The 27,155-nt window shown below is 37.0% G+C and overlaps 8 protein-coding genes and 1 non-coding gene across 12 annotated transcripts; 6 read left to right on the top strand and 3 right to left on the bottom strand.

Annotated features, from left to right (window-relative positions):
• The first annotated feature begins 1,444 nt into the window (after positions 1–1,444).
• LOC9306097 (shaggy-related protein kinase eta) lies at positions 1,445–4,796 on the top strand. The gene is made up of 10 exons (XM_002869980.2): positions 1,445–1,846; positions 2,469–2,561; positions 2,652–2,984; positions 3,066–3,140; positions 3,235–3,291; positions 3,386–3,526; positions 3,615–3,665; positions 3,747–3,842; positions 3,929–4,012; positions 4,102–4,796. Exons 1-10 carry the CDS (start codon positions 1,832–1,834, stop codon positions 4,297–4,299), a joined length of 1,143 nt encoding a protein of 380 aa, XP_002870026.1. The 5' UTR covers positions 1,445–1,831; the 3' UTR covers positions 4,300–4,796.
• A 139-nt stretch (positions 4,797–4,935) lies between these two features.
• TRNAE-CUC lies at positions 4,936–5,008 on the top strand. Its single transcript has one exon. It is a non-coding gene; the product is annotated as a tRNA-Glu (tRNA).
• Positions 5,009–5,070: 62 nt separating this feature from the next.
• Positions 5,071–6,323, top strand: LOC9304052 (60S ribosomal protein L11-1). 2 transcript variants are annotated; one of them, XM_002869979.2, is made up of 5 exons: positions 5,071–5,173; positions 5,264–5,371; positions 5,552–5,594; positions 5,681–5,876; positions 5,969–6,323. In XM_002869979.2, exons 1-5 carry the CDS (start codon positions 5,171–5,173, stop codon positions 6,165–6,167), a joined length of 549 nt encoding a protein of 182 aa, XP_002870025.1. In that variant the 5' UTR covers positions 5,071–5,170; the 3' UTR covers positions 6,168–6,323. The 2 variants fall into 2 exon arrangements, with proteins under 2 accessions (XP_002870025.1, XP_020875079.1); XM_021019420.1 differs by lacking the exon at positions 5,071–5,173 and having other exon boundaries at positions 5,258–5,371.
• Positions 6,324–7,383, bottom strand: LOC9306096. Of its 3 annotated transcripts, XM_021019417.1 has the most exons (4): positions 7,208–7,382; positions 6,748–7,086; positions 6,564–6,671; positions 6,324–6,470 (listed from the first exon to the last, which is right to left on the bottom strand). In XM_021019417.1, the coding sequence occupies exons 1-4, from the start codon at positions 7,296–7,298 to the stop codon at positions 6,352–6,354; spliced, it is 657 nt and encodes a 218-aa protein (XP_020875076.1). In that variant the 5' UTR covers positions 7,299–7,382; the 3' UTR covers positions 6,324–6,351. The 3 variants fall into 3 exon arrangements, with proteins under 3 accessions (XP_020875076.1, XP_002867979.2, XP_020875077.1); XM_002867933.2 differs by having other exon boundaries at positions 6,324–6,671; positions 7,208–7,383; XM_021019418.1 differs by having other exon boundaries at positions 6,324–6,671; positions 6,748–7,093; positions 7,208–7,294.
• Positions 7,384–7,465: 82 nt separating this feature from the next.
• On the top strand, positions 7,466–10,410 carry LOC9304051 (pentatricopeptide repeat-containing protein DOT4, chloroplastic). The gene has a single exon (XM_002869978.2). It carries the CDS (start codon positions 7,678–7,680, stop codon positions 10,291–10,293), a length of 2,616 nt encoding a protein of 871 aa, XP_002870024.1. The 5' UTR covers positions 7,466–7,677; the 3' UTR covers positions 10,294–10,410.
• A 212-nt stretch (positions 10,411–10,622) lies between these two features.
• Positions 10,623–12,390, bottom strand: LOC9306095 (receptor-like protein 51). The gene has a single exon (XM_002867932.2). The coding sequence runs from the start codon at positions 12,246–12,248 to the stop codon at positions 10,953–10,955; it is 1,296 nt and encodes a 431-aa protein (XP_002867978.1). The 5' UTR covers positions 12,249–12,390; the 3' UTR covers positions 10,623–10,952.
• Positions 12,391–14,834: 2,444 nt separating this feature from the next.
• LOC9304050 (transcription factor MYB98) lies at positions 14,835–16,495 on the top strand. Its single transcript, XM_002869977.2, has 3 exons — positions 14,835–15,660; positions 15,793–15,919; positions 15,988–16,495. Exons 1-3 carry the CDS (start codon positions 14,996–14,998, stop codon positions 16,465–16,467), a joined length of 1,272 nt encoding a protein of 423 aa, XP_002870023.1. The 5' UTR covers positions 14,835–14,995; the 3' UTR covers positions 16,468–16,495.
• Positions 16,496–16,571: 76 nt separating this feature from the next.
• Positions 16,572–20,887, bottom strand: LOC9304049 (cellulose synthase A catalytic subunit 8 [UDP-forming]). The gene is made up of 11 exons (XM_021019411.1): positions 20,549–20,887; positions 20,328–20,462; positions 20,077–20,233; positions 19,704–19,976; positions 19,277–19,622; positions 19,043–19,180; positions 18,784–18,909; positions 18,473–18,685; positions 17,905–18,348; positions 17,477–17,830; positions 16,572–17,375 (listed from the first exon to the last, which is right to left on the bottom strand). Exons 1-11 carry the CDS (start codon positions 20,724–20,726, stop codon positions 16,788–16,790), a joined length of 2,952 nt encoding a protein of 983 aa, XP_020875070.1. The 5' UTR covers positions 20,727–20,887; the 3' UTR covers positions 16,572–16,787.
• A 2,515-nt stretch (positions 20,888–23,402) lies between these two features.
• LOC110226768 lies at positions 23,403–26,226 on the top strand. The gene is made up of 2 exons (XM_021019414.1): positions 23,403–24,058; positions 24,163–26,226. The coding sequence occupies exons 1-2, from the start codon at positions 24,027–24,029 to the stop codon at positions 25,823–25,825; spliced, it is 1,695 nt and encodes a 564-aa protein (XP_020875073.1). The 5' UTR covers positions 23,403–24,026; the 3' UTR covers positions 25,826–26,226.
• Positions 26,227–27,155: the final 929 nt, after the last annotated feature.

Below are 27,155 nucleotides of genomic sequence, written 5' to 3'. Positions count from 1 at the left end.
TTTTAACCCGCGGTACACCGCAGGGCTATATTTTCTTAAAAAAATCAAAATGTAATTTGTTTGATAGATTATTTTGATTGTTAATTTTAGGATTTCACCCGTGGTATACGATCTTTTATAAATATCAACCCAAACCCGTCCCATCATATTACCCGTCCCGTGAAATTAAACATTATTTAGTTATTTTTCTTTTTAATAATACTTTTATTTAAAAGCTATATAATTCAAGTCAATTTAAAAATTTCTTTTAAATGGTTCCCATAAGATATATATACATATATATTAAATTTGTATAGAGTTGAAATAATATTAATATTACAAATTTTTTATATAATTTAAATATTATAAATATTTTTAAAAATATGTAATATATATTTTTTGTTATTGAATAAGAGGATATTATGTGTAAGAAATGTAGAAAATAAGAGTTTAATATTTTTATTATGGAATCGCAAAAAAAATCTTTTATTTCTATACATGTTATTCATTTATTAATAATAAAAGAAAACAAATCCTTTAAATTAGATATTAACTAAAATAAACGCACCATAGTTACTTATTAAGTAACAACCAATAAATTTCACCAAAAAATAGGTAACAACCAATAAATTCTAAACGCAGTAATTAAAGAATGAGATATTAAAAAAAAAATATCAAATAAGATATAAGAATCTTAAAATAATTGAACATCTAAATAATTTAATTGTTAGTGTCGATTTTAATGCCTTCATTAATGTGGATTTTTTTTTTTTTACAGAGAAATATTTCCTAAAGATTATCACATTAATGACTCAGAAAATTAAGGAAGATATGAATTTATGATTCTCGAAATCGTATTGGTAATATCTTTAATTAATATTTTTCAAATTTAAATAATTAATGCCAATGGCATTCATCTGTAAATAAGGTCCAACTCCAGGATTTATTTGCTAAAAGTCATTCAAAAATGTATATATAGATATGAGTACAAATTAAAATGTAAAATGATATACTGATTTCAAAAAGCATATTATATTTATAATTTCATACATATTATCAATCAAACTAATCTTTGAATAATTTTACAAAGAAATAATTAATGATAATTAGTTCTAATTGGTAATCCGTATTATTACGGGTATATGTGTATAGTAAAATTAATAACAAAAATAATATTTAGTATTATTTTCTAATTTTAAGTTAGTACTATTTTTAACTATTTTGATATCGTAAAACTATTACTTATTTTTTTGGAGATTGTATAATTTTGTGTCAGTTACATTCATTTGATTAAGTAATACAACAAAGATAATAAAGCATTCAGTCTTATAATTATGAAAATGAGAAATTGACAATTCTAGCATCTAACATTTGCTGAGATACATGAAATGTCAATTAAAACCTTTAATCAAACGATTAACAGGGATTCAAATTTGACCGACAAGAACATGATGCTCCTTTGATCACGAAATTTCCACAAAGAGTCCGTGTCTGCGTAATTAACCAACAATTCTAAGGGTATTTACGTAATTTTATCTTAACAAACAAAAAAAATTAACAAAAAAAAAACACGAAAGAAGATGGCGAAGAAAACGGAAAGTAGAGAGATAAAGAAAAGAGATAATATAGGAGCGAGAAAGAGAAGGAGACGAGCTGGATTCACATGGTCTTGTTCTTTCTCTCTCTCTCTTCTTTCTTTTTCTCATCTTGCGGCTTCTCTCTCTCTCTCTCTCTCTCTCTCTTTCCACAATGATCATTACCAACCAAACTGATTGAAACTCATTTGTTCTCTCTCTCTCAAATCCACTTTCTCTCTCTCTCTTTCTCTTCTCCTCTCTGTGTCTCTATCGCCATGGCTGATGATAAGGTAAAGCTACTTGTGTTCCTTTTGCTGTCTGTTAGAGAAGAAGATCCTGTTTCTGATTTTCCACATTTGACCCTTCAAATTATTGGTCGGAGAGTCTTGTTCTTATACATGTATCTAGTTTAGTTAGTACTCTTGAAGTTGAAGGGTTTTTGAGTTCTGGATTTGTCCAAAGTTTTGAGCTTTGGTTAACTTTTTTTTGAGTTACCTTGAGATCTCTGAGCTCCAGACATGGTTGCTCAAGAGTTTGATTTCTGAGAAAAATAAAACTGATTTGTATCTCTGTTTAGGATTTTGTGAATTAGCTCTGTTTGGACGATCCATGTCTATATGTCTCAATCTTTGATTAGTCCAGAGTTTGTACAAGTTGTTAGATCCAGAATTGAACATAGATTCATTCTTTTGTTTATATGTTTTTGTTTTGTTTACCTTTCTTTTGGCGTGACAAAAGTATATATTTTTTTACTAAATTAGATTCACTCTGCGTAACGGCTATTTCTTAACCACTCTTTTAGGATAAAAGTTTCCTTCTTTAGGCTTTTGATTCTCAGACAAGCATTATGCTTTTAGCTTTTGATTATGGTTACCTGTGTGTTTTACTGATCTTAAAGCTTGTCTCTTTCAGGAGATGCCTGCTGCTGTAGTTGATGGACATGATCAAGTCACTGGTCACATAATTTCCACCACAATCGGTGGCAAAAATGGTGAACCAAAACAGGTATTTTTAAGGCTTTTAACCTAATAGGTTCACTTTTATTTATATGCAAGAGTTGATTCTAACCATATTATTTTTCTATGTTTTTGTTAGACAATTAGTTACATGGCGGAGCGAGTTGTTGGTACAGGCTCGTTCGGAATCGTTTTCCAAGCGAAGTGTTTGGAAACTGGAGAAACCGTTGCGATAAAGAAGGTTTTGCAAGACAGAAGATACAAGAACAGAGAACTTCAGTTGATGCGTGTGATGGATCATCCGAATGTGGTTTGTTTGAAGCATTGCTTCTTTTCGACAACAAGTAAAGACGAGCTTTTCCTCAATTTGGTTATGGAGTATGTCCCTGAGAGCTTGTATCGAGTTCTGAAACATTATAGCAGTGCTAACCAAAGAATGCCTCTTGTCTATGTTAAACTTTACATGTACCAGGTAACAACAACACACTTTGACATCTTCTGTTTACAATGTTGATGTACATAAAGTTGATATTAAATCCTTTTGTTATTTCAGATCTTCCGGGGGCTTGCTTACATTCACAATGTTGCTGGAGTTTGTCACAGAGATCTAAAGCCTCAAAATCTTCTGGTATGTTTTTACATTTTAAGATTGAACTCATTGTTTTTTTTTCTTGCCTTGTTTCTTTCTTTGTTAATGTATCTCCTCTGGTCTCTTTCAACAGGTTGATCCTCTTACTCACCAAGTCAAGATCTGTGACTTTGGCAGTGCGAAACAGCTCGTAAGACTTTGTGACATATAAACTCTTTCGACTTGTAGCGTTTGTTGTTTTGTATGATCTTGTCACTTACTGTTGAAATTTACTTTTGCTTCAGGTTAAAGGTGAAGCCAACATTTCTTACATCTGTTCACGATTCTACCGTGCACCCGAACTCATATTTGGTGCCACTGAGTACACAACTTCTATTGATATCTGGTCTGCTGGTTGTGTTCTTGCCGAGCTTCTTCTCGGTCAGGTAAACAATTTTTCCAGTAACCAGCTTCTTTAGTCTCCATGTGTATTCGCATTAGGACTCATTGTGACAATATCATGTTCTAATGCAGCCATTATTTCCCGGAGAAAATGCTGTGGATCAGCTCGTTGAAATTATAAAAGTAAGAATCTTTAACAATGATATTTTGCAAATTACATTCATTGGTTACAAAATTCTCACTGTACGAAGTTGTTGGAAACAGGTTCTTGGTACACCAACTCGAGAAGAAATCCGTTGTATGAATCCACATTACACAGATTTTAGGTTTCCACAGATAAAGGCACATCCGTGGCACAAGGTTTGTGTCTTTTCTCCTTTAACAAACATTCTTGTTTCAGTTTCTACTTCACACATCAACTAATCATATTTACATTTTGATTTTAGATCTTCCACAAAAGGATGCCTCCAGAAGCGATTGATTTCGCATCGAGGCTGCTTCAATACTCTCCAAGTCTTAGATGCACAGCGGTGAGCATTGTTCTTGCAAATGTTTTTGTCTTTATTCTCCAAGTATCTAATTGAAAGCTTAATATATTTTCATTTTATGCGTATATCAGCTCGAAGCTTGTGCACATCCGTTCTTTGATGAACTCAGAGAACCAAACGCTCGTTTACCAAATGGACGGCCATTCCCGCCTCTCTTCAACTTCAAACAAGAAGTAGCTGGAGCATCACCTGAACTGGTCAACAAGTTGATTCCAGACCATATCAAGAGACAATTGGGTCTAAGTTTCTTGAATCAATCTGGAACATAAAAGGATTCTGCAAAAGACAACAACTTTTTATATATAAATGTACCATTACACGAGCCACAAGGTCGTAGTAGTTGAAGGCAACGTGGAGGACGCAATTCGAAGTTTTTCCTCCGCAAACTCGTTCAGACATGCCAGCTGCTAGCAAACCAACTTCCCCAAATCTGCAAAAACAAAAACTCTCCAGTTGTATCTGTTTATTTCTCTCTTCTTTTATAAGTTTGGTGAAGAACACAATCTACTCTTTGCTTCTTTTCTTCTTTCTTTCCCCATATGTAAATGAGTTTAGTCAGAAGTTTTTATATAGTAAAGTTTGAGCAGAAGGTGAAGAATCTAGTCAAAGTGATACCAAAGTGTTTCATAAGACTACCAGAAGAGGAAAGGCTGGAGTTTCTGCAGTTTAAAGGGGTCTTTGGCTTTTTTTTTTTTTTTGTTTTTTTCCTACTTTTGAACGTTTATCTTCTATTATTACCAAGTTTTATGAAATGGTTTGTTTATGACTCATTTTCTTATGAAGGCAAAATCTTAATGCTTTTTTGTCCTTACATCATTTAAAGATAGGCTAGAAATGTTAGAAAATGATTCTAAATAATCCTTAATATTTGGTTTAATACAATATAATCGCATGGAAGACAACAATCCGTTGTAGTCTAGCTGGTCAGGATACTCGGCTCTCACCCGAGAGACCCGGGTTCGAGTCCCGGCAACGGAGATCTTTTTTTAATTTCTACTCAGAGTAAGGGGTATTTTCGTCATTAACTTCGAGAAAGAAACCCTAGTGTCTTTCATATAATTAGCACACTACGCAGCCGACGCAATTCGTCTGCCACTCTTTTTTACTCATCTCCTTCGATTTCGAACTCCTAATCTTCAGATGGTAAAGTTTCATCCTTTTGATCTATAGATTGCTAAATTCCATAAGTTTGATTTTGTATTTGGGATTTAATTATGTATTTACGTGATGCAGGCGTCGGAGAAGAAGCTCTCGAACCCTATGAGGGATATTAAGGTTCAGAAGCTAGTTCTTAACATCTCTGTTGGTGAGAGTGGTGATCGTCTCACTCGTGCCTCCAAGGTTCGTTCTTTATTTCCCTTAGAATACTCACTTGGTAGAAATAATGCAAACAGTGGAAAAAATTGAGACTTTACGTTTTAGCTACTTTGAAAATGGGTTAGTTCATAGATGGCACTGAGGAATTGGAATTGAAAATTTTATCCTTTCCACTTTATGAATCGAGGGTTTTGGTTATTGTAGGTGTTGGAACAGCTCAGTGGTCAAACCCCTGTCTTCTCTAAGGGTATGTGAATATGTATTCATGTTGAATCTCTTATGTGTTTTAGAGATTGTAGAGCTCAATTTTAGTGTTGTCTTGATTGTAAACAGCGAGGTACACTGTGAGGTCTTTCGGTATCAGGCGTAATGAAAAGATTGCGTGTTATGTCACCGTTAGAGGTGAGAAGGCAATGCAGCTTCTTGAGAGTGGCTTGAAAGTGAAGGAATACGAGCTCTTGAGGAGGAACTTCAGTGACACTGGCTGCTTTGGATTCGGTATCCAGGAGCACATTGATCTTGGAATCAAGTAAGTGATGTGATAAGTACTTAGGGGCGTATTTAGTAAAACAAATTTGATTATGAGAGGAATGTTCTCATTATTCTGCATTTCTTTCTTAGGTATGATCCTTCTACTGGTATCTACGGTATGGATTTCTACGTTGTTCTTGAACGCCCGGGATACCGTGTTGCCCGTCGCCGTAGATGCAAGGCTCGCGTTGGTATTCAACATAGAGTTACCAAGGATGATGCCATGAAGTGGTTCCAAGTTAAGTATGAAGGAGTTATCCTCAACAAGTCTCAGAACATCACTGGTTGAAGAGTTTTTTTCATTTTGTTTTGTGGTGTTAGCTCTGTTTCAAGTTATTCCGATTCTGGATAGTAAGGATTTTCTTGTTGTGGTAACCTTTTTGACTTCAGTTGGTTAAGAATCTTCAAGTGCCTTCTAAATATGAACCATTTTTGGGAGTTTTAATGTTACCAATTTAAAACTTTTTCAGAATTTAGTTTGACCACAGGCAAGAAATGGAGATAACCAAACTTTTACAAGGTTGAGATTCTTGAAAATGTATCAACTTTGAGTATCCTTTTATTCCTCTGTTCTTTGCAACTTCTTTGAGTTCTGCAAGTTTCATAGTTTCCATCAATGAAGCTTTCTCTTCCTTCACGTTCATTTCCCCTAAAGCTTTATTGCTGTTTGATAGTGGGAGCTTACCTCTTGGACCTGAGGCAGAAGGTATAGGAGTTTTCTTGGCGAAATTAGACGGTGGTTGAGAAACCTCTACTGGTCCCTTTGGTGGCTTCTTCTTCACACTAATATCTCCTACAGTTGTAGAGTTGATTATATTAACAAATGGCAAGAACATGGATTTGGAATTTGATCAAGAATCGTTGATTACCCTCAGTTTTTTTTCTTGATTTCTCAAGAACGTCAAGAATAGCTTTGGTCAGCGGCTTTTCCTTAGAAGACTCATCGCTGTTCTTCTTTTCCTCAATTCCCCGAGACTCTCCTTTAGAGATCGAAGATTGAATCCGTCTCAAGAGAGAAATGATCTCCTCTTGGTTTGATTTACTCGGGTTTGACGTTTTCTTGCAACAAACATATCCTTTGTTGGATCTCCCCATTGAAGTAAAAGAAGAACCACCTTTCTCGTGAAACCAAATTCTTCTATCGCCATTAATTGTTGTTCTCGAAAGACTCTGCTCAAACCGCAATGCAAACAGCAGTGAAGGTGTATCTGCAATCTGTCTAAATTTAGTTAGCTGTACATAAAAAAAAATGGTTTTGGCACTTCCTAAAGTTCTACAAAAGTCGGAACATTCCCATAATCTCTATTGATTTTAGCAAGATCCGATTACCTCGAACAAGAAGATGATTAGCTGATTTAGCTCTCCTGAATCCTTGTTTGATCAACGGGTAAGCACAAGGACAATGAAGAGCCAAGTCCATAGCCAAAAGTCCTGCCTTTCCCTGAAAATCAGAGATAGTCTTCCAACAATTCTCACTTTGGCCTCTTTCCTCACAAGTCACCACAAAAAATCAAATATTTATGCCCCAAAAATCTAACCTTTATATGTTGGGGTCCAATTACAGCTCTGCAAAAACTTGTGGACTATAAATGGCTAAACTTTGAAGTTTTTTGGTTGCTAATAAAAAAACACTTTGAAGTTTTTGGAACATCGCTCTCAAGTCAAGTGGGCTCTGATTTTCACTAAGAGACTGAAATCTGCGGAAACAAGTTTTACTGAAGAAAAATCAATTTTATCTTACAGAAGCATTACAATTTTCCCGCGCTTTCTCGTTTGATGAGTAGAGGAAGATAAGAGAAATGGCGATGTTGGTGACGAATTTGTCTTCTTCAAGCTTCTGTTTCTTTTCCTCTCCCCATTTTCAAACCCACAAAGAGCTCAGAAGCGACGTTAGAGTTCGAAAAGATGTGATTTTTAACAGAGCCTCGTTGAGAACAGTATCAGATCGTGCGGATTCGATTACAACGTTTGATCGAAGCGTAACAGATGCGAACACTCAATTACGGAGATTCTGCGAATCAGGTAATCTAAAGAACGCCGTGAAGCTTCTTCATGTATCTGGGAAATGGGATATAGATCCGAGAACTTTATGCTCTGTTCTTCAACTCTGTGCTGATTCAAAATCTCTGAAAGATGGTAAAGAAGTTGATAACTTTATTCGTGGTAATGGGTTTGTGTTAGATTCGAATTTGGGATCGAAACTAGCGCTTATGTATACAAATTGTGGGGATTTGAAAGAAGCGAGTAGAGTTTTCGATCAGGTTAAGATCGAGAAAGCTTTGTTCTGGAATATTTTGATGAATGAGCTTGCAAAGTCTGGTGATTTTAGTGGGAGTATTGGATTGTTTAAGAAGATGATGAGTTCTGGTGTTGAAATGGATAGTTATACTTTTTCTTGTGTTTCAAAGAGTTTTTCGTCTTTACGAAGTGTTAATGGAGGAGAACAGCTTCATGGGTATATTCTGAAATCAGGTTTTGGAGAAAGGAACTCTGTTGGGAATTCTCTGGTGGCGTTTTATTTGAAGAATCATAGAGTTGATAGTGCACGTAAGGTGTTTGATGAAATGACTGAGAGAGATGTTATATCTTGGAATTCTATTATTAATGGGTATGTATCAAACGGATTAGCTGAGAAAGGGCTATCTGTTTTTGTGCAGATGTTGTTTTCAGGGATTGAGATTGATTTGGCTACTATAGTTAGTGTTTTTGCTGGCTGTGCTGATTCGCGTTTGATCTCCTTAGGTAGAGCTGTCCACTGTTTTGGAGTGAAAGCTTGTTTTAGTAGAGAGGATAGGTTTTGTAATACATTGCTTGATATGTATTCGAAATGTGGTGATCTAGACTCTGCTAAAGTTGTGTTTAGAGAGATGAGTGGTCGAAGTGTTGTGTCGTATACTTCCATGATTGCTGGTTATGCTAGGGAAGGTTTGGCTGGTGAAGCTGTGAAGTTATTTGAAGAAATGGAGGAAGAAGGTATTAGCCCTGATGTTTATACCGTGACTGCGGTTTTAAACTGTTGTGCCCGTAATCGGTTGTTAGACGAAGGCAAGCGTGTGCATGAGTGGATAAAGGAAAACGATATGGGATTTGATATCTTTGTATCGAATGCTTTGATGGATATGTATGCGAAATGTGGAAGCATGCGAGAGGCGGAGCTAGTGTTCTCTGAGATGCGTGTGAAAGATATTATCTCTTGGAACACCGTTATTGGTGGGTACTCAAAGAATTGTTACGCCAACGAAGCTCTAAGCCTGTTCAATTTGCTGTTGGTGGAAAAGCGATTCAGTCCTGATGAGAGAACAGTGGCATGCGTTCTTCCGGCTTGTGCAAGTCTTTCTGCTTTCGATAAAGGCAGAGAGATCCACGGTTACATCATGAGAAACGGGTATTTCTCAGATCGCCATGTTGCTAATTCGCTTGTAGATATGTACGCGAAATGTGGAGCGTTGTTACTCGCACGGTTGCTCTTTGATGATATTACTTCCAAGGATCTTGTTTCTTGGACAGTGATGATAGCTGGATATGGGATGCACGGGTTTGGAAAAGAGGCGATTGCTCTTTTCAATCAAATGAGACAAGCGGGTATTGAGCCTGACGAAATATCTTTTGTATCTTTGTTGTATGCTTGTAGCCATTCAGGACTAGTGGATGAAGGATGGAGATTCTTTAACATCATGAGACATGAATGCAAGATCGAGCCAACAGTAGAACATTATGCCTGTATAGTCGACATGCTTGCAAGAACCGGAAACTTGTCAAAAGCCTATAGGTTCATCGAGAACATGCCAATTCCGCCAGATGCTACTATCTGGGGAGCTTTGCTGTGTGGATGCAGGATACATCATGATGTTAAGCTAGCTGAGAGAGTCGCAGAGAAAGTCTTCGAGCTTGAACCAGAGAACACAGGATATTATGTACTCATGGCGAATATCTACGCAGAAGCGGAGAAATGGGAAGAAGTGAAAAGGCTAAGAAAGAGGATAGGGCAACGTGGATTGAGGAAGAATCCGGGATGTAGCTGGATAGAGATAAAGGGTAGAGTTAACATCTTTGTTGCTGGAGATAGTTCAAATCCAGAAACCGAAAAGATTGAAGCTTTCTTGAGGGGGGTAAGAGCTAGAATGATAGAAGAAGGGTATTCGCCGCTGACTAAATACGCTTTAATCGATGCGGAAGAGATGGAAAAAGAAGAAGCTTTGTGTGGTCACAGTGAGAAATTGGCAATGGCTTTAGGGATTATTAGCTCTGGACATGGAAAGATCATTAGAGTTACCAAGAATCTAAGAGTTTGTGGAGATTGTCATGAAATGGCCAAGTTCATGTCTAAGTTAACCAGAAGAGAGATTGTCCTAAGAGATTCAAACCGGTTTCACCAATTTAAAGATGGACATTGTTCTTGCAGAGGTTTTTGGTGAACATTGAACTGTTTCATGTAATGTACATTGTTCTTACCAGACCGGTTTAAGGTTGGAACGGTCCTGATGTAATCATTGAAATTGAATCAATTAGAACATGAACAGGTCATGATAGTATCATTGCTTCAAAGGGAAACATAACCACCATTTTGCATTTACTCAATTACTTTATTCATTCAAGTGTTTGTTACAACTTTTCAATCATTTTGGTCAAGGTCTTAACCAATGACACGTTTTCTATTTTTGGACCAATTGAACCATGTTCAAGCGCATGTGCAGTATTACATAAACACAACTCATGAAGGAACAATGTTTGTTGAAGAAAATAATTGATAAGAATAATTCAATAACTATTACAAATAATCCTTTAACCACCACATACACTTACAAATTACAATAAAATCTGAAAATAAACTAAACAAGAACTACTAAATTAAAGTATTAAACCCATTCAAATGTGAAATCAAAGTAAAATAGGTGTAAAAATAAAATAACCAAATTAAAAGAAAAAAAAAAACTTAAACCGGGATTGGTGTGGAGAACCGGTTCGGTTATTTCTCCAAAAAATCACTATCCTCTTCTTCTTTCATCAAAGAACCCTAATCACTCTCAAAGATTAGGTCTTTTTTTGCTTTTTTCTGTATACAAATTTCTTGGAATCAACCACACCATTTAGCGAGAAGGATCATGAAGATGATCAAGAACACAAGCGAAGAGAGTCCAATAGCAACACCAAGCACAACTTTATTAGGACCATGATGTTCTTCTTTCTTCTTCTCACTAGTATCATCTTCATTACCATAATCATAATCTGAATTCGAATCTTCTTTCTGAGGCGGTGGAGACAAAGGCAAACCATGTTTATCACACTGAGCAATACCCAATTTCATCTTCGATGACAAAACACTATGGTTGTAACAAAGATCACTGTTTCCACCGATTTTGAACACTTCGAGATTCTTGATAAAGCTTGCATTGAACGGTAGAACTCCATGGAAGGCATTGTTAGCTAGATTCAAGTGTGTGAGATACTTCATCTTGGAGATGAATCTTGGAACGGTGCCGTTTAGTTGGTTCCCACTCAGATCTAAGTGTGTAAGCTCTGGAATCGAGGAGATTGAATCTGGGATTGGTCCTGATAGCTTGTTGGAGGATAAAGATAGGTTTTTTAGTGAGATTAGGTCGCCGATTGAATCGGGTATGTCGCCGGAGATGGAGTTTTTGGATAAATTTAGAGACTTTAGGTTTGAGAGCAGAGTAATGGAAGTGGGTATTGAGCCTTTGATCAAGTTATCTGATAAATCGATGAATGTGAGATTTGAGTGGAAAGATTTAGGGATGTTTCCGGAGAGATTTGCGTGAGAGATAGTCAAAGAGACGATCTTGTGCATATTTCCGAGGATAACGAAGAGACCAGAGGTTGAGACAGGAACAGAGGAGACTGTGAGGTCAGTGAGGTTAACGAGACGAGCTAGGAAGACTCCGGAGAGGCCATTGCGGTGGCGGAGGAAGGAGGAGACGGCGGAGAAGGAGTGGAGTGAGTCAGGGAGACGTGGAGGTGGTGAGAGAGATGGACAGTTGAGGAAAGAGAGAGAGGTTAGAGATGGTGAGAGAGCTCTGAGAGCTGTTGTGGAGATGGAGAGATCGGTGGAGCAATTTGTGAAGGAGATGGAAGTGACGAGACGAAATGGGGAGCTGGTGTCGCAGGTTACGACGGAGGAGGAGGTGGATTTGGTGGTGGGACGGTGGTTGCAAGGATCTTTGACGGTGGGGATGTTGAGAGATTCGAGGGCTTTGAGTTGTTTTGGGTCTAATGGGGAAGAGGAGGAGGAAGGTTTGTGAGGTGGGATGGGAGAGATGGTTGGAGATGGAGTTGGAGAGAGGGAAGGAGCGGCGGAGATAGTGGCTGAGAGGTGGAGGAGAAGGAGGAGTAACGGTAACGACGGAGGTTTCATGGTGAAGAAAGAGAGAGAGATTGAGAAAGAGAAGGATTGTGTCAGAGAAAGTAAAAGAGAGAAAGAGAAGAGAAGAAGAAGAGAAAGATTGGATTTTTCAAAGATGGGTCATGTGACAGTTGGGGTTTGTATACTTTTAGGCTTCTGTTTTTGGTTTAATTACGATATTGACCTTCTTCTAATCTTCTTCTTCGCATATATTGATTGAACTTTTATTTTGTTGCATTTAGGGCTTGATTGGATCTCCCGCTAGCACCCTCCTAGCAGTTACTAACGGTCGGTTGCGGTTGTTAGCGGTTGGTATCAATCATAGAAACCGCTCCGTACTGCTTCGAACCGCTCGAAATCGCTAAATTTCAAAAGCTCCTTCCCGCAAGCGTTTGAGGTTGCGGGCGGTAGCGGTTGGATTTAAAAAAAAAAAAAAAAAAATCAAACATTTACTTATAATTATTATAATATATATTAATCATATATAAATCTTTCATCTTTGTATCACGTTCTCATCAGAAACCCTAATAATATTCTGAAACCCTATTTCTCTCAATGTCTTCCATCCAAACTGATGAAAATCAATAACCAAACGTAAGTATCATATATCCTTTTATTCATTCATCACCTCATGTGTAACTTTTTGAATATTTTTCATAGCATCGTTTTTTTTCTTTTCATTACGTATTGCTTTGCTTTTTGATTGAATATATGTTTCGATTTGTTTTCTCGGATAGAAACTCACTTGCTTTTTGATTGAATTAAACGTTATTTACAATTTGTCCATTACTCGATGTTAAACCAGATGCATAAAATACTATCTTGTTACAAAATTTATTTATTTTTGAATAATTATTTAGCACTTTATTTATGGTTTTAATTATTAAGCATGTTCAATTTTTCTAATATTATCATAATAATATATTAGTGTTTTTATTTCTTTTTTTTGTAATATTTTTTATTTATTTTGGTCATTTTTTTATTTAACTGCTACCGCACCCGCTGGTTTACCAGTCATAAAACTCCCGCAAACGTACCCATTTTCAAACGCTAAATCAGTCGTTCAAAACGCTTGATAACGCTTGAAGCCGCAACCGCCCGCTTCCGCAAACTCCCGCAACCGCAACCGCAACCGCTGCGTTTAAACCAGTCAGGCCCTTAGTATTAAACTATGGTTTTTTCTTGGCTGTTTAGTTCAACTTTAGTTGTTGTGGATAGGGATTCTTTTGTTGTTTTTGTGCTATGTGTTACAATTTTAGAAATTTTGACAAATGTAAACGGAACTCTGAAAAAAAAAAGATTGTTTGAGGTACATGAAAAGAATAATAAAAGAAAAAGTGTGGAATGTGTGGTTTGTAGTACAATTGCAAATTTTAAAGAAATCGTACAAACTGAAATAAATTATTTAAAAAATCGTTGAATATTCAAAATGTTTATTAATTAAGTAGGGTAGTTAACAAACTTTTAAAACTCATTATTCGACTTGTACCAACCATAATTGTTTTCTTGCTTTGCATTTCCTCTATTTCATTGTAAGTGATTTGTAACCATTCAAAACTCTCTATAAAGAAGAGTATAAATAAGGTATATTTCCAAATGTTATTTCACTCGAATGATATTATGCTCTGCTTTGGATTGGATCGTGTAATCTAAGACTCCATTGATTTTACTTTTGTAAAAGAAAGAAAGTTCATCGATATTAGCATAAGTCCAGTCCTTATGCATTGAGGTGGGGACAAGAAGAATATCATAGGAAGGAATCATCTTTTTTTTTTTGTAACCCCATACATGAATTAATAATAAAGGTCTTGTAAAAAAGTTTTCGGACGGAATTCAGATTTAGGCAGAAAAAAAGAAATACATGCATGAACTAATGAACTAACAAGTTGTACTAATTCATAAACAAACTAAATTATTTGAGAGAAAATCTACTACATACTTCGGTCAGAGACTTTTTGTGAGGGTTTACTTCTAGAAGACGGAGTGAACAAAATGAAAAATTAGACCTTAGAGCTAAAATGGTCAAAACACTCCTTGTCCTTGGCATTTAAAATGGTAATTACATTTTTGTTGACTAAATTAATACTATACTTTATGATAAATTAACTAAACACAACTAAATATATAATAAATGAGTTATTTACACATTAAAAACTAGATTAAATTCGTACTAGCGTTTTCATAAACATTCAACTATGTTTACCCCAAATTCAACAACACCTAATGTGTAACGTCAACAAAGATTATTATCTCACATTTTCTAACTTGATTTTCAATCTATTTACATTTCTATCAAAATACAGATTAAAATTTAATAAAGTACACAATTAATTTGAACTATATTTGGTAATATCTCTAAAATCTAACTAGAAAAAATAAAAAAAAAAATTAATTTTTTCTTACTTTCTCATTGTAAACTTAGTCTAAACTTCGAAATTAATTTACTTATTTTACCGCACTTTCATGTTGAGACATGATTTAAGAAAAACACCAAAATGGCTAGGCATTTAAGAAATAATTAAAATTAATTAATTAATTCAATATATACAAATCACACTAATGCTACCAACAAACTACAAACGTTAGATTTCAATTCCATAACAAATTTATGGGTATAGTAAAAACACACATTAAATGTCTTTTCTTTCTTCTCCTTCCTTACAAATACGAGAAAGAACAAAGCTAACACAAAATCGCAAAAATACTTCACTTTTTTTTTTTACTAATTAATTAGTTTTTTTTTTCTCCTTTCCCAAAAAATGGAGAATTTCGTCGACGAAAATGCTTTTGTTCCTCTAAACCAAAACATCTTCACACGTGATCAAGAACACATGAAAGAAGAAGATTTTCCATTCGAAGTCGTCGACCAATCAAAACCCATTAGCTTTCTTCAAGATTTTCACCATCTTGATCATCATCATCAGTTTGATCATCATCATCATGGCTCCTCATCTTCACATCCTTTGCTCGGTCACCAAGCAACGTCGTCTTGTATCAATAATGCTCCTTTCCAGCATTGCTCTTACCAAGAAAACATGAGCGAGTTTTATGAAACCAAACCACATTTGATGAATCATCATTTCCAAGCAGCGGAAAACTCATACTTCACTCATAATAATCATCATCAAGAGATCAATATGGTCGATGAACATGATCCTATGGACTTGGATCAAAACAACATGATGATGATGAGGATGATCCCTTTTGATTACCCTCCTACAGAGACTTTCAAACCTATGAACTTCGTGATGCCAGATGAAATTTCATGTGTTTCTGCAGATAATGATTGTTATAGAGCGACGAGTTTCAACAAGACCAAACCATTTCTTACACGCAAGTTGTCTTCTTCTTCTTCATCATCATCATGGAAAGAAAACAAAAAGTCAACCTTAGTCAAAGGACAATGGACTTCTGAAGAAGACAGGTTTGTTATTAACATAAGAAAGCTTAAGAATCAATTAACATAAGCAAGATTTTGATTGCGCTATGCTAGAGGTTTTAATTATATTCACTCGTGTTTTTCTTGTAAATGAAGTTTTCTTGTTTTGGATAATAGGGTACTGATTCAACTCGTGGAGAAGTATGGATTGCGAAAATGGTCGCATATCGCTCAAGTGTTACCGGGAAGGATCGGGAAACAATGTAGAGAGAGGTGGCATAACCATTTGAGACCTGACATTAAGGTATTACTACTAGTAGCTAAGATCATGTATTGATGACTAAGGAAACTAAAAGATAAAGATTATTGCAGAAAGAAACATGGAGTGAAGAAGAGGACAGGGTGTTGATAGAATTTCACAAAGAGATTGGAAACAAATGGGCAGAGATTGCTAAAAGACTCCCTGGAAGAACAGAGAACTCGATCAAGAACCATTGGAACGCGACAAAACGAAGACAATTCTCTAAAAGAAAGTGTAGATCTAAGTATCCAAGACCTTCTCTATTGCAGGATTACATCAAGAGCTTGAATATGGGAGTTTTGTCGGCTTCATCTGTTCCTGCAAGAGGTAGACGCAGAGAGAGTAACAAGAAGAAGGATGTTGTTGTTGCCGCGGTTGAGGAGAAGAAGAAGGAAGAGGAGATTTATGGACAAGACAGGATTGTGCCTGAATGTGTGTTTACTGATGATTTTGGATTCAATGAGAAGCTGCTTGAGGAAGGATGTAGCATTGACTCTTTGCTTGATGACATTCCTCAGCCTGACATTGATGCTTTTGTTCATGGAATCTGATTTATACTTCTTTTTTGCTTGTTTCAGTTTTGTTGTTTTTTGTTTGTCTTTCTATACAAGACAGATTCCACCAAACTTCAATAATTTGAAAAATATTCGAAAAGAAATAAAATATTTTGCTTTTTAAAACATGTTGAAGTTGAAACAATAGAAACCTAACTTGCGGAATCCGCCAAGACTTGTTGCTAAAATAAGAACATTACTTAACTTGTGGCTCAAGCAACTATATGAGACAACTTCTCTCACAAGGGAGGAAAACTTATAAAACAACCAAAAACAGAGATCATCAATCCTTCAACATACATACAATACATCTTCTTTTAGCAATCGATCAAAAGACAGTTCTGAGAAAGGGAGGTCGTATCGGTTTTGGAGACGAAAGGATTGATACGAACCCAAACAAGTGAGAACACAGAAGCAAGCAAGATAGACCAGAGAATAACAATGGTGGGTGTTCTGTTTTGTCTTCCCATAAGACCTTTGAGGAAAGGATAAAGATGAAGAATCACCCAAAAGGCGAAAAACACTTTCCCAAACAAAGGTCCCCAAGCTTCATAACCTTTGTTAAGAGCATCAGAGAATCCAGCAACGACTCCAACCAAGTTAATTATGAGAAGTGATGTCGGAGGGATCAAGAGAGTTGTCCATTTGACGATGTAAAGCTCACCGAATTCTAAATCATCTGCGGTTTTCGACGTGACTGTGAAATTTGTGTCGAGACCAGCTAGCATTTTGAGGAATCCTTGGAAAACGGCAAAGAGATGAGCTGAGACGCCTCCAATAACCCAAAACTGTTCGTTCCTCCATAAGTCTTCGATGCTCACTCCGCTCCATCGAAGCTCGAGGACACTCGTTAAGATGATTGATATGAAGAGACCTAGAAACAGCATGCTTGCTAGGTTTGATAGCTGCAATAAAAAACAGCAACAAAGATCAAATCCAATCATTAGATTTCAAGACACATAAGTAGTAGACAACCCAAAATTAAGTAGTAGTATGAAAAAGTTACCGTTGGGATGATGAATTTGCCGGTGAGAAGGCAGATAGCAGGAAGAGTACAGTAAGCAACAAGAGGCAAAGAAGTGAAGGGATAAACAATAGTGTTGATATAAGCTAATCTCTGGAGCAACTTGAGACGGCCTCCACTGCAGCCGTACCATAGAGGACAATGCCGACTAAGGAAGATCTCGACCGAACCAAGAGCCCAACGCAGAACCTGGTGAAGCCTATCTGATAGATTGATTGGTGCAGATCCTTTAAAAGCCGGTCTTAATGGCATACAGTAAATAGACCTCCATCCACGACAATGCATCTTGAAACCCGTCAAAATGTCTTCCGTGATCGACCCGTAAATCCATCCAATCTGCCAAAACAGAATGACAGGTTATAAGGTTTACTATAGTTAAGAACTTTGATTTGAAGAAACAAGGCACTTACTTCTTTTCCCCATTCGGTTTTCTCTTCGTATCCGCAGCTAATGACATGAATAGCTTCTTTGATGAGCGTTGACGGGTTTACAGAGTCAGGAACACCGCCATTCTCCATAAGAGTAGACTCTATGAAAACCGCGGAGAGACCAAAGGTTTTCTCAAAGCTTGTTTGTGAAATCAGCATCGATCTTTCATACTCATCGTAGTTGTCTAGGTCTCCAAGATTAAAGATCGCTGCATCAAGTTCTTCTCGCTTTGCGTCTTTGTATATCTCGGAAGGATCTTGAGGTTGTTTCTTCTTGGTTAGACAGCAACAAGACGAGGAAGAAGATTGCGGTAAAATCCTCGGTTTAGAAGGAGGACTATATCCGTATAGTGCTTGTCTTCTAAAGACAGTACCTGTACCAACATAAACTGGACCTTGAATCCCATCAAGCCCTCTCATATTAACCTGATATCATCAAATAAAGTATCACAAGATATCAGAAGAAAGCCTAAAACTTGCTTGAAATGTGCTATAACTTACATCGAAGAAAACTATGTTGAGTTTGAGTTTGAAATGTGCTATAACTTACATCGAAGAAAACTATGTTGCGGTTAGCATATCGATCACTCTTGTCGATTCCATCAAATCTCTGTGGGAATTGAACAAAGCAAACGTCTTGACCAACAACAGGATCCATTAAAAAGCACATCGCTTCACGCACAGCTTTGCTATTGTTGACATAGTGATCACAATCAAGGTTAAGAATGAATGGAGCATTCGTTAAAACCGCAGACACCCTCACCTACAAAGAACAAAAACATTAGGATTGTCAATTGTGTTACAACATTTAACGTTAAGTTTTCGATTACACAAAAAGAACGAAACATTTTAAAGTTTTACCAATGCATTCTCTGCCCCGGCCTTTTTGTGATGTTGATAGCCAGGTCTCTTCTCTCTAGAGACGTAAACTAATCTTGGAAGTTCGTTTCCTTCAATGTCGCGAGCACCGCTATATCCGAGAAAAACCTGCAATAAAGAAGATACGTGACTAACAAGAATAACTCTACAAGTATCTTCCTAAGACATGTTTGAGTGTAAGACACAATCATCGGTAAAGAAAAGACAGAGCCTTTGAGGCCAAATGTTTTAGATACGAAACCTGAATCATCCCGGGATGGTCACGAGTGTTGTTTCCGGGCCAAGAGGTTCCATCTTGCATTGTCCATCCTTCTTCTGGTGTCTTTTGAGCCTTGGCGACTAAAGCATTCATTCTAATCTTGAACTCCTCGTAATCTCTCTGTACAATAGGAGAAATCATATATAGCTTTTCGATTCAGTTATCGGATAATGTTATGAGATTAATTAAGGATTTTAAAGCCACTTGCTTACTTACTTTCATGGCTCTACGTTCTTTCACAAAAGAAGGTTGAACTTTATCCCTCAAGTAATCGATTTTAAGCGAGAAGTAAAACTCGGGAGCTCGTGGCTCGATTGAGTACTTCTTGCAGAAAGGTACCCATTTCCTAGCAAAATCAGCAGTCTCAACCAAAGACTCAAATGAAAGCATCGCCGCACCATCATCAGATACATAGCAAGAGACTTTATCCACCGGATAATCTAATGCGAGGATCGAAAGAACAGTGTTTGCAGTGATCAAAGGTGGCTCCTTCAATGGATCAACTGTACTAACAAAGAAATCTACAGCTGCAAGCTGTGATTGCTCGCCTTCTCTTTCAAATCTGCATAGTTTTGACAAACGATTTCATATATGATTTAAGGATTGGTAATTAAGCATATAAGGGTTCTAAAAGATTTGTAACCTTGCGGATAACCGATCGATGTAAGTTTCTCGGTTAATAGGAGACCATTTAGGGAACTGATCCAACACCCAAGAAACAGCAAACCAAATCTCACATATCACAGAAGTTAGCCATAAACCGTAAGCACTATCGACAGGATGCGTGATACGGTAGTTGAAAAACAGAGCCAAGATGATCAACCGCATGATGATGACGATCCTGTATGAAGTAATCTTTGTCCTCGGGATAGGAATCACAACCGAAAGCACATCTGTAGCACCAGCCTCTGTGTTCCTGAGAACAAAAGTAGCATAGACCAATCAAAGTCTCAAACTTTTTGGTGAATGTATAACAACATAAACCGTATATTCGAGTTTTACGAGGATGTGCTTACGATGGCATATCTTCCATGTGTTGTTGGGAAGGAATCCGACCATCATGTTCTTCAGCTTTTGTTGCTTTTGCATCTTTCTTCTTCTTCTTGCTCTTCTTGTCTTTCCAGCTCTCAACTCTGTTCTTCCATATTGGATTCCCATATTCATCATTCAGATCTTCAACAAGAAATCACAATCCACAAGTTAGACAAACTATTTAAACCTGATCATCAAAAGTTTAATAAAATTGGGTTTGCTTCTTAGTTCTTACCACTGTCTATTGTAGAGACTGTACTTATATGTCTAGCATGAATCCCAGAATCCACCTGAGGAGTGTTATTGATGTGTGTTGGAACAATGGATTGAGTTTTAGATGTCTTTGTCTCAACATCATCAAACACATTCTCTAAGAAAGTAGAAAGAACCAAAGTTATAAATACCCTTTAACCAAAAAAGCAAACTTTTGAATAAAATTTGTAAATTTATGATTACCATCATAAGGATTGCCGCAACGCAAGCAAATTCGTCGACCTTCTTTGAATTCATACTCAAGACAAGCTTTGCAGATCGGGAAACTACACTCATGACAAGCCACAAAGAACTCTCCGTTTGATTTTACACCAATCTCTTCACCGCAAGTGTTGCAGATCGGAGACCTAGACTCCATCATCTTCGAATTCCCCTGTTTGGAGAACAGAGAAAGAAACCCTAATTAGGGATTGAGATTTGGATGGGTAACAAGTTTGAGAAGCCATGGAGGTGAGGTTTTGTAATAAGTGGGAAAAAAAGGGATTAAAAAAAGTTTGGTGGATTGTGAAAAATCGGAAGTTGAGAAGTTTCTTTCGGAGAAAGCTGATGGGTAAGCTAACACAACAGACAACACTCTGTTTTCGTTGGCAAAGATGATAAAGTTTGGGACTTTTTTTTCGAAATGATTTTGCGGGAAAGTGAAGGAAAGTTTTAGTTGAGAGGAGTGACACATGATCTTTGTCTCTAACCGGCGGCAGATACTAGCTTGCTTGCCTCCTAAGCGTCACCGTACTTTCTCTCTATCAAGCTAACATTTTATGAGTAAAAATTTGAAAATAAGTAGCATCTGTTATAAACCATATAAATGGACTCCATAACCGACCCATGGCCCATTAGGGTTTTACCTTATTCTCTGTATCCTGCTATTATCCTCGTATATATATCCCTTATACTATTAATGAAAGACACAGTTCACAACACGTTATCAGCACGATAGCCTCTTACCCTAAAAATTAAAAAATCCCGAAACCCTAAATCTCTCTCACAAAAACCAAAACCAAAACCCTAGCTGTCTCTGCAAACAAAATTTTAAACTCTATCGAGATAAGTTTTCTGTTCATATTTGTTTCTGCACGAATTTTGCACGGATTATCTGTTATTAATCCTGTCTGTATTTCTGCACGAACTTTGCACAGATGATCTGTTATCTATTCTGTCTGTAGTTTTGCACGAATTTTGCACGGATTATATGTTATCAATTTTGTCTGTATTTCTGCACGAATTTTGCACAGATTATCTATTGTCAATTCTGTCTGTAGTTTTGCACGAATTTTGCACGGATTATATGTTATCAATTTTATCTGTATTTCTGCACGAATTTTGCACAGATTATCTGTTGTCAATTCTGTCTGTAGATTTGCACAAATTTTGCACGGATTATTTATTATCAATCCTGTCTATATTTTTGTACGATTTATGCACGGATTATATGTTATTGATTCTGAACTGTTTTATGCAGTATATTACAGAAACCCTATTTTTTTTTCTTTTTACTAATGTAATAGCCATGTTTCTATGAGCAAAATTTTGAGTTTCTTTTTTTTTTTTTTTTTTTTTTTTGAATAACCGCGGGTCTCCCAAAGGCTTCCTAGGCCCAAGGACTAATCCCACGAGGCTGGCAATTCCCCTATGTAAACCTGCCAGTGGCCGTGCCTCGAACCCTGGTGTCCCTTCGGGGACATCCGATAAAATTTTGAGTTTCTCAGGAATCAGGATTATATATATTGAGATTTTGTAGGAGGTCCCAACCAGCTAAGAGACGTAACTGTTTCCAATCTCCGTATCAGATCTCGGGTCTCTGTTTCAGTTCTCCAATTAAGATAAGTGCTATTTATTTATTATGCTTTATATACATGATCCAATTAAAGTTTGATAAGATAAAATTTGCATGAAAATTGGCACATGTGATTTGATTTATGATTGGAGAATTAATTGAGAAGTTAGTGAATGGAAAGATGTTTAATGGCATGATAGATTGAATGTTTTAATATAAACCCTAGGTTAAACCGAAAGTAAACCGAAACCCTAAATCCTAGGTTAAACCGGTTTAATAAACCCTAAGTCACGGTTTAAGATCAAGCTTCCTATAAATGGAAAGTTTCCAGAAATAGAAAGTTCCATATAAAGAAAGATTTTCGAGAACAGCACTGGATAAGGCTGGACAAATCCTTATATGGACTGAAACAAAGCGGACGTATGTGGTATAACCGGTTAAGCGAATATCTCATCAGAGAAGGCTATAAAAACGAGCCGATCAGTCCATGTATTTTTATCAAGAAGTTTGCAAACAAAGGATTTGTAATCATAGAAGTGTATATGAATGATTTAACACTACAAGAAATTCGGTCATTGGTAGCATATCATTGTAGCACTAATTCACTAACTGCTACTAAAAGTTACAAAATCGGATGGCAACTATATTGTAGCATTAATTTAGTGCTGGAATAGAATTTCACTAAGCGGGAACCCAAAAATCACTACTGTAGCAAAGAAAATCATTTTGGAGGCAAAACACTTAGCCAAAACTTTATTTTTTCCGCGACTCTACACTTAGCCAAAGACTCTCACACACTTAGCCAAACACTCTCACACACTTAGGTCATTTTCTCTAAAAATCGAAACCGACGAAATTCTTTCCGCCACCTCTGTCATTCCGCCACCTCTGTCTTTTCGATTCCCTCGATTTTCCGGCGACCAGGAAACCCAATTCTGGTCATTCCGCCACCTCTGTCTTCTTGATTCCCTCGATCTCCAGTCGTTTTCCTCGATTTCTCTCTGGTTTCGAAAAGGAAAATCAACCCTTTAGCTGGTGCATGTCTTCTCCGTCACTGAGTTGCTGTCATCTCCGTCGCTGTGTTGGTGTCGTCTCCGGAGATCTGCAAAATCGAAGAAGAAACCCACGACAGGTAGGCAACTCAGATCTGTAGTAATGACTGTAGATATAATCTTCGATTTCTCAATGTCTTAATTCGATTTCTCTAATTACTTTCCATTTACTCTCATTGTAGCTCTAGAGAAATCTTCGAGGATCTAACACGAATATAAGCTTCAGGTTATGGCTCTTTTATTTGTTTGAAATCTGGTTTTGATTTTTGTTTATTTCTGCAATTGAAATCGAGATATACATTCAAAAGACAATCTTTAGGTTAGGGTTCTTAGCTTCTGTTATTAGTTTGCAGGTTGGATCTTTTGACGACTAAAACTCACAAAACCAATCTTCAGAAGCTTAAAGCAGTTTGTCTTGTTTACAGGTTCCATTGTTTCTGACTTTTAAATTCTTGTTTGGTTTAATACTTGACTGTTTAATCTTGTTAATGTGAATGTCAATGTGTCTGTTTGGTGTTTGAGTTAGTCTTATGGGTTTGTTATGTTTTGCTTATGATACAGTCTGTTTGGTGTTTGATCAGTTTATCTTTTCTTATGTTTTGCTTATGGGTAAGAACATATAATGGTATTGTTTGTAGGTTCCAATGTTTTTGACTTTGAAATTCTTGTTTGGTTTAATACTTGTCTCTTTAATCTTGTTAATGTGAATGTCAATGAAAACGATTTGGTGTTTGAGTTATTATTATAGGTTTGTTATGTTTTGCTTATGGTGTTTGTTTGGTCTTTGAGTTATTCTTATGAGTTTTTATGTTTTGCTTATGGGTAAGAACATATAATGGTCGAAAAGTCATGGGTTCATCTGAACAGGTATGTAAAAACAATATATATATAAATATACTTAAGGGTTTAATGGGAGATTAAGAGAGTTAAGGTTTCTTATTGTTTTTTGGTCTCATCTTAATTTACTTAAGAGCTGAACCGGATTATGAGAGAGGTGCTTGGGATTTTGTGAGGTCTGTGGCTGCAGCTTTAGGAGAAATGGAGATGATTATTTGCCCCTGCATTGACTGTCGCAACGTAGATCGTCACTCAGCCGGTATTGTCGTTGATCATCTTGTAACAAGAGGAATGGATTTGAGTTACAAGATGAGAGAGGATTGGTATCATCATGGAGAAGTGCAATCAGGGACTGAGAGTAGAAGCAATGCAAGTCAGTGGAACCAAGAGATTTTGGGGTTATACCAAGCTGCTGAGTTTAGAGATGAAGAGTTGGTTAGGCAGGCAGATTTATGTGAGGGTGCTGAGGCTGAGGATAAGCTAGAAGATGAGTTTCTTGCAAAGCTAGCCGATGCAGAAACGCCCCTATACCCAAGTTGTGCAAACCACAGCAAGCTATCGGCGATAGTTGAACTCTTTAGGATAAAGACAGAGAGTGGTTGGTCTGACAGAAGTTTTGATCTTCTGCTTCAGACTTTGCCACGGATGCTACCCAAGGACAATGTAATGCACACCTCGTTGTACGAGGTGAAGAGGTTTCTTAGATCTTTTGATATGGGTTACGAGAAGATACACGCTTGTGTGAACGACTGTTGTTTATTCAGGAAGCAATTTGAGAAGCTCAACAATTGTCCGAAATGCGACGCTTCACGTTGGAAGATTAACACCCGCACTGGCGAGGTGAAGAAAGGTATTCCACAGAAAGTACTTAGGTATTTTCCGATAATTCCACGTCTCAAGAGGATGTTCAGGTCTGAAGACATGGCGAAAGACTTAAGGTGGCATTTTAGTAATAAGAGCACTGACGGGAAAATTCGTCATCCGGTGGATTCTGTGACGTGGGATCAAATGAATGACAAGTACCCATCATTTGCCTCTGAAGAAAGGAACATTAGGCTTGGACTCTCGACAGATGGGTTTAATCCGTTTAACATGAAGAATGTTAACTATAGTGCTTGGCCTGTTTTGTTAGTCAATTACAACATGTCACCTGACAAGTGTATGAAAGAGGAGAACATCATGTTGTCATTACTGATTCCTGGTCCAACACAACCTGGAAACAATATAGATGTGTACCTAGAACCCCTTATAGAGGATCTAAATCATCTGTGGGAGAAGGGAGAGTCAACGTATGACGCATTCAGTCACACTACTTTCACGTTAAGGGCGATGCTTCTCTGGACCATACAAGATTTTCCGGCATATGGAAATCTTGCGGGCTGTAAAGTCAAGGGAAAAATGGCATGTCCTGTGTGTGGAAAACACACAGACAGTATGTGGCTGACTAATTGCAGAAAGCACGTATATATGTGCCATCGGAAGGGTTTGCCACCAACACATGTTTATCGAAGAAAGAAAGTATGGTTCGATGGTAAAGCTGAGCATGGGAGAAGAGGTCGGATTCTGAGTGGTCATAACATATACCAACTACTGAAAAATTACAAGAATGATTTTGGGAATGTGAGAGTAACTGGAAGGAAGAGGAATATGAAAGAAAGTGTTGGTTCAGGCTCAGATTCTAATGATGAAACCAGTGAATCAGAGGAAGAGGATGAACCAGTAGATGAGGATGAGTTATCTAGATGGAAGAAACGGTCAATCCTTTTCAAATTGCCTTATTGGAAGGTATGTTCCTAATGTTTTTTTGTTTTTTTTTCTATATATCATTTCTGAATTGATCTATTTGAACTGTCTTTAACATATAGTATTCTTTTCTGTCTTTTTGTTTGGGCCTAGGAACTGCCGGTTAGACATAATTTAGACGTTATGCACGTGGAGAGAAATGTCGTTGCTAGCATTGTCTCAACACTATTGCATTGCGGTAAATCAAAGGATGGGCTTAATGCTAGAAAAGATCTGCAAATGCTTGGTATTAGGAAGGATTTACATCCCCAACCCCGTGGAAAAAGAATGTACCTGCCTGCAGCTCCTTGGTCTTTATCCAAGAAAGAGAAGAAACTATTTTGTAAGCGCCTTTTTGATTTCAGAGGTCCGGATGGATATTGCTCAAATATCTCCAGGTGCGTGAAAATAGAAGATTCTACGGTCAGAGGACTTAAATCTCATGACTATCATGTGTTGATGCAACAGTTACTTCCGGTTGCGATTAGAGGTACAAATTGATAACTTCTGACTTTATTTCTTATACAATTACCTTTTCTGGCTTTTAATCTTCAATGCTATTTATTTTCAGGTTTGTTACCTAAAGGTGTTAGGATAGCTATTGGACGCTTATCCGCATTTTTCAACCACCTATGTCAGCGAATTATCGACAGAGAGACAATTTTAGTAATGGAAACTGAAATTGTTGAAACTCTCTGCATGTTTGAGAGGTTCTTTCCTCCAAGTTTCTTCGATATAATGGTGCATTTGACGGTACATCTAGGCAGGGAAGCTCGGTTATGTGGACCAGTCCATTTTCGTTGGATGTACCCATTTGAGAGGTACAAATTGATAACTTCTAACTTTATTTCTTATACAATTAGCTTTTCTGGCTTTTAATCTTCAATGTGCTTTATCTGCAGGTACATGAAAGTTCTTAAGGACTTTGTAAGAAACACTGCAAGACCTGAGGGTTGTATTGCTGAATCGTATCTCGCTGAGGAATGCATGAGGTTCTGCCGTGAGTTCTTGAAAAATACAACTAGTGTTGAGGAAAAATCTGACAGAAATGATGAGTATGAGAGCAGCTCTATACTGGAGGGTCGTCCGATATCCGCAGCCACATCATGTACTCTTACTGAGAAAGAGAAGAACATAGCCCATCTTGCTGTGATTCATAATATGGCTCTAGTGGATCCTTATGTGGAGTAAGTACTCTTAACAGTCTCTTCTCAATTTTTGTTATATCTAACAGTTATTTCTATTAGATACATCAGCCTGTTAATATTGGGTTTTTATTTCGATTTAAGCATGCACCTTCAACAACTACAAAATTCTAATGAAAGATGTAGACGTGATGCGACAA

This window comes from Arabidopsis lyrata (assembly GCF_000004255.2).
Source record: "Arabidopsis lyrata subsp. lyrata unplaced genomic scaffold ARALYscaffold_7, whole genome shotgun sequence".
Classification (NCBI taxonomy): domain Eukaryota; kingdom Viridiplantae; phylum Streptophyta; class Magnoliopsida; order Brassicales; family Brassicaceae; genus Arabidopsis; species Arabidopsis lyrata.
The sequence above is the reverse complement of the archived record's forward strand: the minus strand, read 5'-3'. Positions and strand labels throughout refer to the sequence as shown.

Coding starts and splice junctions, on each gene's coding strand:
- LOC9306097 (XM_002869980.2), top strand. Junction 2,562..2,651: donor AAAATGGTGAACCAAAACAG/GTATTTTTAAGG, acceptor TGTTTTTGTTAG/ACAATTAGTTACATGGCGGA. Junction 3,666..3,746: donor AGCTCGTTGAAATTATAAAA/GTAAGAATCTTT, acceptor TGTTGGAAACAG/GTTCTTGGTACACCAACTCG.
- LOC9304052 (XM_021019420.1), top strand. CDS start 5,258: ATGCAGGCGTCGGAGAAGAAGCTCTCGAACCCTATGAGGGATATTAAG. Junction 5,595..5,680: donor AACCCCTGTCTTCTCTAAGG/GTATGTGAATAT, acceptor GATTGTAAACAG/CGAGGTACACTGTGAGGTCT. Junction 5,877..5,968: donor CACATTGATCTTGGAATCAA/GTAAGTGATGTG, acceptor TTTCTTTCTTAG/GTATGATCCTTCTACTGGTA.
- LOC9306096 (XM_002867933.2), bottom strand. CDS start 7,298: ATGGACTTGGCTCTTCATTGTCCTTGTGCTTACCCGTTGATCAAACAA. Junction 7,087..7,207: donor TAATCATCTTCTTGTTCGAG/GTAATCGGATCT, acceptor GACAGATTGCAG/ATACACCTTCACTGCTGTTT. Junction 6,672..6,747: donor ATCAAGAAAAAAAACTGAGG/GTAATCAACGAT, acceptor CTACAACTGTAG/GAGATATTAGTGTGAAGAAG.
- LOC9304051 (XM_002869978.2), top strand. CDS start 7,678: ATGGCGATGTTGGTGACGAATTTGTCTTCTTCAAGCTTCTGTTTCTTT.
- LOC9306095 (XM_002867932.2), bottom strand. CDS start 12,248: ATGAAACCTCCGTCGTTACCGTTACTCCTCCTTCTCCTCCACCTCTCA.
- LOC9304050 (XM_002869977.2), top strand. CDS start 14,996: ATGGAGAATTTCGTCGACGAAAATGCTTTTGTTCCTCTAAACCAAAAC. Junction 15,661..15,792: donor TGGACTTCTGAAGAAGACAG/GTTTGTTATTAA, acceptor TTTGGATAATAG/GGTACTGATTCAACTCGTGG. Junction 15,920..15,987: donor ATTTGAGACCTGACATTAAG/GTATTACTACTA, acceptor AGATTATTGCAG/AAAGAAACATGGAGTGAAGA.
- LOC9304049 (XM_021019411.1), bottom strand. CDS start 20,726: ATGATGGAGTCTAGGTCTCCGATCTGCAACACTTGCGGTGAAGAGATT. Junction 19,181..19,276: donor AAGAACGTAGAGCCATGAAA/GTAAGTAAGCAA, acceptor CCTATTGTACAG/AGAGATTACGAGGAGTTCAA. Junction 18,686..18,783: donor CCGGGGCAGAGAATGCATTG/GTAAAACTTTAA, acceptor TGTTCTTTGTAG/GTGAGGGTGTCTGCGGTTTT.
- LOC110226768 (XM_021019414.1), top strand. CDS start 24,027: ATGGTCGAAAAGTCATGGGTTCATCTGAACAG. Junction 24,059..24,162: donor TCATGGGTTCATCTGAACAG/GTATGTAAAAAC, acceptor AATTTACTTAAG/AGCTGAACCGGATTATGAGA.